Source organism: Parasteatoda tepidariorum, chromosome 6 (genome assembly GCF_043381705.1).
Source record: "Parasteatoda tepidariorum isolate YZ-2023 chromosome 6, CAS_Ptep_4.0, whole genome shotgun sequence".
NCBI classification, from domain to species: Eukaryota; Metazoa; Arthropoda; class Arachnida; order Araneae; family Theridiidae; genus Parasteatoda; species Parasteatoda tepidariorum.
Genome location: NC_092209.1, coordinates 67,992,099 through 68,000,930, shown reverse-complemented (window position 1 = coordinate 68,000,930; position 8,832 = coordinate 67,992,099). Strand labels below are relative to the sequence as shown.

Genomic DNA, 8,832 nt, shown 5'->3' with positions numbered 1-8,832 from the left:
TTTTATATATATATATATATATATATATATATATATATATATGTTTCGACTCTATTTATCTTAATTTAATTAGATAAAATAATCCTATACATTTCCATGAACATTTATCTATGAATTTATAGATGGTTTTTTTTCTTAATTTTATTAAAGTATGCACAATTATTTTTCAGGCAAAAACGAAGAGAAAACAACAGAAGAAAAGTAAGTTTAATATCTCTTAAATAATGTATTTTTATATGATACGTTGAAATGGATTATACCCGTTTAAAGCTTATAATTTTTGAAGCAAAAAAGCTTTTATAAACGATAAGTAAATATGATTTATAATAAATATGGTTATATATTAACTTCCCAAACGCTCTTTTTCAAACTAATTTTTTTTATTAAAAGTATTTAAAATCAACGTATTTTGAATCAAAATAGTTGATTATTCAAAACAGTTGTTCCACAAAAGTGAGGCTGAAATTTTAATTAATTTGAAAGTTTTAAGGCATTAATATTACGTTAAGTGGAGTCTATTTAGTTTTTCACAAAAATCATAATATGTTCCAAATTTCCTGCAGTTTTACTATGGTGTTCAATATTAACCACAATACTTTTCGAATCAGCTGATGAATTGAACCATGTTTACATTCAAGTAGAACCATGCCTTATAGTCAAGTTTATGAAGTATAGGAAAATAGGGTACAACTTATAATATTATGGCCTTCAAAATTGTATGGCATTATGGTTTAACATGATAACAAGATTTTTAAGTGTGTTCTTACACATTTTAACCAAGTACCTCTGCATCAAGAAGTAACTTTTTACTTATTTGTTTTTTTATTTATTTACATTTTTTTCGCTTTGGTAAAATCATTTTAATATGTTAAGGAAATAGATGTTCCAAATTGTTTTATCGTTTTAATAAAATTATGATTGTAAAAATATTTCGGGAAAAATCCAATTAAATTCATTATAAATGCAAAAACTGCGTTAAACTTCTGATGTTAGTTATTAAGTAAAATAGAGGCAAATGAAAGAAGCAGTAAAAGACTATTAATAAAAATATTATTGAATTAAGTTTCTTCAAATTCTTATATTTTGATAAAATTGTTGTTCACTGTTAGAATTGTTATTTTAAGATTATGATAAAATGAACGGCATCTGTGTGTCCATCCAATTAACCAGTGAAGCTTATAATAAAGTAAATTTTTTACCTTTGCGATTTTGAAATCGTTTACAAGAAGTATCATAAGAAACCATGAATACAACGATTAAAACAATTGTTTTAACCATATACAACTAGCTCGATATAAAAATCATAAGAAGAAATTGAACTATACATTAGAGGTAGGAACTTCATTAGGTAATGGACAAAAAAAGTAGGTTGTGCGTGAGTTGTGTTTTATCAAATGAAACTTTGCTTAACTAGTTTTTCTGGTTGTTTAAATTATCTTGAGGGATTTGAATTACTAAAATTTTTTCGTTAATCAGCTTTATGGTGCTGCCATCTATACTTGAAGAAGAGAAGCTTATTCCAGTAGTCCAGGGTCACAAAATTGGGGGCTGCAGGGTGCTGTAAACTATTAATGTTTTAAAGGGCATGGGAGAAATATTGTGGAGTCAATGCTGAGACTTAAACACCCGTTTTGTCAGTCATAAGATCGACAGATTAGTCATATCAGCTATAATACGTAACCAGTTGCAAGGAACTAAGTGGCTTCATTAGGTGGACCTAGTTGCGCGATAAAATTAATGTTGTTCAGCTATATTAGGAGAAACCTATTAATAAACCGTTTTCGTCAGAATTTACAGTTTTAATAACGTCTTATTTATGGTTCTTTTACTGTTTTCTGTGAATATGGTAAAATAACACTTAAATAAATTGTTATTTAAGCCTTTGTTTGAGAGAAATTTCTAACAGTGTTCCATATAACAAAAAGTTTTAGAACGAAATAAAAAGTAATTGAAAAAAAGTTAATATTAAATTTTTTTTTCTCTACAATAATCAGAAATACAAGAAAATTATGATGACAAATATAAAATAGTGAAAATAGAAATTCACTTTTAAATGTATAAAATGATGCTTTTTTAAGAGTTTTATATCCGAGATGGCTAGCAATATTGCTTCAAAAATAATACCATATTCCAATAATCAGGAAAAACGTGCTTCAAAAACACACGTAACATTTTTTTAAGAAAAAGATATGAAACTAAATTGCTTTTTAGCTTTTATCGAGAAGAGAGGAGCACTTATATTTCAATGTTTGATGAATAAGTACTGTTTGTCATAAATATTCATTTGCACTCGAAGCACTGACCATTACTTTCACTCAAGATCTCAACAAAAAAAAAGATTTATATAGACTTAGAAAATATTGAAAATAACTTTATAAAATATTATAGTATGTCAGGAAATATTATCCCCATATTCTTTGTTTTTGCCTTTAGATTCATCTCTTAAATATTTGAACAGAATGCATTAAATAAATTGTGTTGCTTACACCACAACAATTTCCATTTAAATATTTGCAACTAAAATGAATCTGAAATGTTTAAATCATTCATATTTTAATTTTTTTTACCGGCGAGAAATAGTTTAATACTGCATTTATGTAGATGGTGATCACTACTGGCTCTAGATAATTATTCGAATGAATTCGAAGTTGTATTGTGTTTTAACCTATGAATACTGAGATGAAATAGATTAATTAATGTTTATTTTAATGCCTAGATTATGATTGACAAAAATAAGTAAGTCAAATAAATTATTAAAAGAATAATTTTTATGTATCTTCATTATAATTTAAAAAACGTCGCTGAGTACAGTGCGCAAAACTAAATAAAATACCCATATTAAATTTTGACTGGATTTTCATGTAATATGACTCAATTTTAATGGTTTGTGAGGATGACCTCAAGTATGAATTTTAGTCAGTGCAGATGATATTTTAATTTAAGAAATAAATAAATACTTTTTTCTAAAAATATAGAATAACCCGTATACTTACAAGATATATTGTAATACTTATGAATATATTTTATGAACAATTTATTGTTCGTAATTTGTTTTTCCCATCGTTCCTCTGATAAAAAATCATTTAACGAAGGAATCTCTAATGTATGAAAAATAGTTTTTAAAAATATATATAAAATTTGTAATTGAATTCTATTTAAATAGGTTACCAGCGTCGTCAGAAAGTGTATTTGATGGCAAACAGACTGATATTTACACGAAAAATTATCAAACAGGTAATAAAAAAGATCATCGTGTGATTTCCATCAGTTATCAAAAATGGTTAAATATTATTATGACTGCACAATTAAAAAATATCCTATTTAAACTTAAAAAGTTAATTTCTTAGTTGCTTAGTTGCCTTCAATGAATTGTTTTTCACAAAAAAATCCCTCTAATAGCAAAAGTCACATTGATAATTAAAATATAGTTTTAAGAAAATCTTAATTGCTGAAACTTGTTTATTGTATCTGTGTGGTATGAGATATTTACTGAATATCTCTTTCGTTTTCCTGCAGAATATGTTGATTTGACTCCCAATGCCCGAACAGAGAGGATATATGAAAGTTTGGGAGATTGCAAAGAATACACATATGAAAATGTTATACACAAACCTCACTATCCATCGAATCAGGTAATATTTCAAAAAGTTTAATTTTAAATTTATTTCAATGAATTATATCCCTTAATTGTATTTCAAACATGCGATATTTAGCTTTGTTATTGCATTTGCTTAAAAGGTTTGTCTTTGTTTACAATTGAGAAGTTTATTTAAATTTAATAAAAGCTGATATTTTTGCAGTAATAGATTTTTTGGGAGTTGATTATCCCATTGAATTTACTTAAGTAGAACTTTTTACTGTTTATTTAAAAATTAATAATCTTTAAAGGTATTGATTGGTTATCAATTGGTGAAACTCGTTCGGAAATATTTGAATTTTCGTAAGATATGCAGTGCATTTTTTATTGAGCAGTTATTTTATCCAATTTATATTCCTAAAATTTAACAATTTCTAAAGTTTTTAACAATTTTAAAATAAATCGAATTTTGTAAGGCATCAAAAGTTTGAAAGAAAATAGAGCAATTGTAAATAATTTTATTTTCTTGTAGCGACAATATGGAAATCCGATAAATAGATTTTGTGAAATTAATAAAAATATGGCCTATCAAAAGAAGAAAGGACGAAAAATTTTAAACTACATTTTATTAAATTTGTTTATTTAGAATATTTTAATAACAATATTTAATACAAAGTGTTTCCACGATTTCGTTGTTTCAAATTTAAGAGATAGTTTCATGACTGAAACTTGAAACCAACTGAATGTACAATCTGCCCTTCAAGAAATGAAAACTGGATGGCGTTGCTGAACTCTCTGACCAGAGTTCACCTCGTGATGGACAGAAATTGTTATTTCCTTAAAACCAGCGCAAAATTTAATTATTTATGTGATCAGAAACCATAATTTCATGCTATCAAGTTTTCAGAAGTCTGATTTGCTTATTAATGTGAGTCACAGTCACCATACTAAATTTCATCAAAAACTCACAACTTTATATTGTTCGTTTTAACTCAAGAAAAATTCAAACTTAAAAAAAATAATCAAGCAAATGAATAAATAAAAAAAAAGTTTTTATGAAAAGACGAACAAAAAAATTCAGTAAACTTATAATCATAATCGTAATCATTAAAACCAAACGAATATATACTTATGTTTTTTCATATAAATTTTCTTTTTTTTGGTTTATTAAAATGAAATGATAAATTAGTTTGCTTTTATGAATTTTCAGAACGCTCACAATCACCATCCTTTATCAACTATTGTTACAAGATGACATGAGGAGATGTGCTAACTTTCGGAAAGCTTAAAAAGAACTTAATGTGAATGAGGAAAGGTGAAATACCATTGGCTATTGATTTTAAAGTATCCACACGATTTGAAAAAAAAAATATTTGAAACCAAAAAACTATGTGGCAGTGTTCTACATTGTTATAGTTGACTAATTTTGCTGTTTTTTACTTGCAGCAAAATTAAACTCATATTCTTCTTCAGAAACTATGTGTTGCATTTGTTGTTCTATATATTGTGTATTATGGTGTAAAGTACAAGCCTTCTTTCGAGGCTCGAAATATGTATGTATTGTAATACATGTTGTTTGTTAACGAAGTTTTCTACATGATATTTACTCAGTGTTAAGTTACGCATCTAGAAGTGATGTTCAAGATGGATTGCTCTTACATGGTGAGTCAGTATTATAACACTTAATGTCTATGTCTTATTAATGTTGCTTTACCAAAGTCAAACCGGGTTGTAACTTTACTGTTGCGCATCAGGTTTCAAAACAATAAGGTGTTCCTCTTTCCATTTGGGTAGCTACTTTCCTTCGCACAGGGCCATCTCCAATGGAGTAGTTCAAAACGAATGAATTTTTGAATTTCGTTGAATTCGTCGCAACGTTTAACGTATGTTTACAAATATTTTTTAATTTTCATTGCGTATCGTTTCGCAAAACTCACTACGTGAAGAAAGTTGCGCATCGATTTTAACACACTTTCTACCCGGCCATCCATGCAATTTTTTGGCAGTGTATTTACTTGCTATTTGCAGCATATTCACTGGTTTTCAATGGATTAAGATTCTTAAGTTTTATGCATTATTAAGATTATTTTTTGTACCTATTGCGTATCTAAAGTTTAATATTTAGAGAAATAAGGTTTAAATGATCTGGACTCCAGTGTTACGTGATTATTTCTATTTCTAGCTTCTTGTTCACGGATTTTATTCGAAGCTTTTGTCTCAAGTTTGACAAACCTCGCTATAACCTGGGAGTAATTGAGAAAGTTTAATATTTCTCTGATGCGTGTTAGGTCAGAATTAATGCAGGACTCAATATCATGCTCTAATTGTGCTTCTTAGGGGAAAGGATATATATTCCTAAGAAATTATTTAATTAATTTAAAGTAATCCGAAAATTGAAAGTTTACATTGTATGAAATTTCTAATACTCTTTTTTTGTTTAGGGTTATTTGTTTTGCTTTTAAAATCCTTCCTACATACAACAAAGACTCAATTTACAATAGATATCTGTCTGGAATGTAATGAAGGAACAGGATCACGATTTGACAAGTTTTTTTTCGGGGTGATGAATGAAAGTGATTCTATTTAAAATTTATGGCAGATATTGTTTAACAGGAATTTGCATAGCTAAGACGAAGTTTTATACAACCGACGATAAACTTTTCAAGCTTCGGTCTACTTTGAAATCACGAGTTGGAATTCTTGTCCAATGTATCCTCCTCCAATGCTGCGAGGCTTCGGTAAAGATGATATTAAATAACTCATCCATTCGCATAGCATCTCGTCACACATATATTCGGGTAGCATGCGTTTCAGAGAAATTCCAAAATTTTCTCGACACACTCCGACTCTGCAGAAGTGTATCCTACTAATGATAGAATTGTCGAATAAATTGTGTGAACACGAAACTAAAGATGGGCATATTCGAGCAACACTGGAATTTTGATCAATTAAACCTCATTTCTCAAAACAAATCAACTGCACTTGTAATATGTATCAGATACAAAAAAAGAAACATTAACCATTTAGATGAGCCAAAGAATCCTACTTCATTGAAAATAACTCTGACTGTGAATGTAATTTAAAATTCTCATAAAAAAACTGAATCATTAATTGAGTAAGTCATAGAGGAAACTGGGTGAACATATATCTTCACGGGGTGAGTTCTAGTATTGTTCGGATAAATGAGCGAAGAGATAGTGAGTGAAAATTACAGAAAATTGGTTAACTTGAGCCTTAGTTGCTTACGGGATGGAGCGCTAACCTTCCAATGAGTTGAATCGGTTTCGAATCCCAGCGATGGGTAGTCGATGCGAATTCCCCACCCAGCTCACGCCGATCACAGTGCTGACGTACAATATCCTCAGTGGTAGAGTGAACATAAGCTAAAGTTCCGTTACCGTCAGGCTAACCGTGGGAGGTTTTATGGGTTTCCTTCTCCATGCAACGCATATATGGGTTAGTTGCATCAAAAAGTTCTTCACGTATTCAAAGTATTTTACACACAATAATAAAATTTCTCCCAATACTTGATCCGGAGTTTCGTTGTCTTCTGGATTGGGTTCAAAATTACAAGGCTACGGAGTTGAACATTAGTAGTCATAAACCCGAAAAATTGGTTTGGCTGTCCAAGGACGGTTATAAATATATAAAATTAAAACTATTAGTTTAGCTTACTTTTTTTCTAAAAATTATTGAAAGGAATTTAATTTATCTAAGACATTCAAAGCATCAAACAAGTAAAAAAAAACTAAAGCCTGCATATTTTAAAAGTTTAAGTCACTTAAAAAAGTTGAAACATAACTAAGTAATAAATAATTTCAATAATTAGAAGTACGATCAGCAAACACGAACTACCAAGCGATTTCTCATGTTTCTTATGTTTTATTTTCTTATGTTTTATTTTTATTTATTCTTATTTCAATAAGCAACTTTTTCGCACTAAGGCATTCAAATTAAAAAAAAAAATTAAAAAAAAAATAAATAAATAAAAAAAAAAGATCTTCAACCCCCTCAAATCGTCGTAGATTGTGCAATATGAATCTATCTAGTTTAAGACTCGAAATTTCTAATCCTAAGCATACTTAAGGGGCAGCAGAGTAAATTTTGTTTTGAAAAATGTTGTTTTTTAAATAAAATCAGCATATTATTCTTGTCATAGCTAGTTAGATTTTCCGCGCTGTGGACCAGAATGTAACAATAGACTAAAAACAGTATACAGAAACTCTTTGCTGACTGAGACACTTGATGACATACTTAGTTTCTATAAATGGTTATTGCCCACTTAATAGAGTTTGACTCTTGAGCAGCAATTGACAAATGACATTTTATTTCCGACAACAGCAGTATACAAACGTCAAATATTTCTGATGTTTTTTATTTCTTATTTTAATGTCTTTTTATGATATACAGATGATAATGGAACCATTGAAATTTTATGATAACTTCATTATCAATTGATATTATATTTTTGCAATAATTATGATCAACAAACATTTCCGTATAAGCACATAAATTTCTTTGGTACATCTGATAATTATTTATTTATTAGTTTCTTTGCTATTTTGATCACGTGCGTGCCTAAAAATCGGTAAAATACATAAAATCGCAATTTGCAGAATAAAGGATTCTCTGTGATTTTACCATCAGTAAATATAAGTTATAGTTTAAAAGCACGCAGAAGAAATTATTCTCTCAGTTAATTCATATGAAACTCCTTTCTTTAATTTTTTCATCGCTAAGTATATAACAAAGGATTATTTTTCGCTGTCTGGCTCCTCTTTAAGTAATAAAATATTCGCATGAATTTCTTTGGAAATGAAATCATTTCGTTCTCCCTTTAACTTTTGTATTAAACATTTAATCTATTTTTCCAGCTTCTTACCAAAATGCAAAATTATAAATTTGTAACAAAGCAAAAACAAATTCTGGAAAAATGATCACATTCTTAAGTAATAAAATTTCTAGCAAAAAAAATCATAATGCTGCATTATAATACTGAAAAAGTGGTATTTGAACCATTAATTTAAAAGTTTGTCTTTCATGCAGTAACGGTTAATTGAAAATTTAGGTTTTCAAAATTGCAGTTCTTATAACCACATATTTAGTAAGATATACAAACCAGAACTCATTTAACTGAATAAATGGTTTTTATGCCATTTTCTTAGGTATCGTGAAAAAATTAACAAATTTTACTTCCTTCCTTCCTCCTTCCTCAATGGCACGACTGCCCCGGGTGGGCCCTGGCCTTCTCAATC

General features: G+C 28.6%; 1 protein-coding gene across 1 annotated transcript in view; it reads left to right on the top strand.

Annotated features, from left to right (window-relative positions):
- LOC107454018 (synaptogenesis protein syg-2-like) overlaps nucleotides 1–8,832 on the top strand; it is a 99,775-nt gene that overhangs the window by 82,769 nt on the left and 8,174 nt on the right. Inside the window, exons 12-15 of the mRNA XM_071181825.1 lie at nucleotides 171–201; nucleotides 3,164–3,234; nucleotides 3,517–3,632; nucleotides 4,788–5,239. Coding sequence (XP_071037926.1) covers nucleotides 171–201; nucleotides 3,164–3,234; nucleotides 3,517–3,632; nucleotides 4,788–4,832 — 263 coding nt within the window. The 3' untranslated portion in view covers nucleotides 4,833–5,239. The remainder of the gene's footprint in view (nucleotides 1–170; nucleotides 202–3,163; nucleotides 3,235–3,516; nucleotides 3,633–4,787; nucleotides 5,240–8,832) is intronic.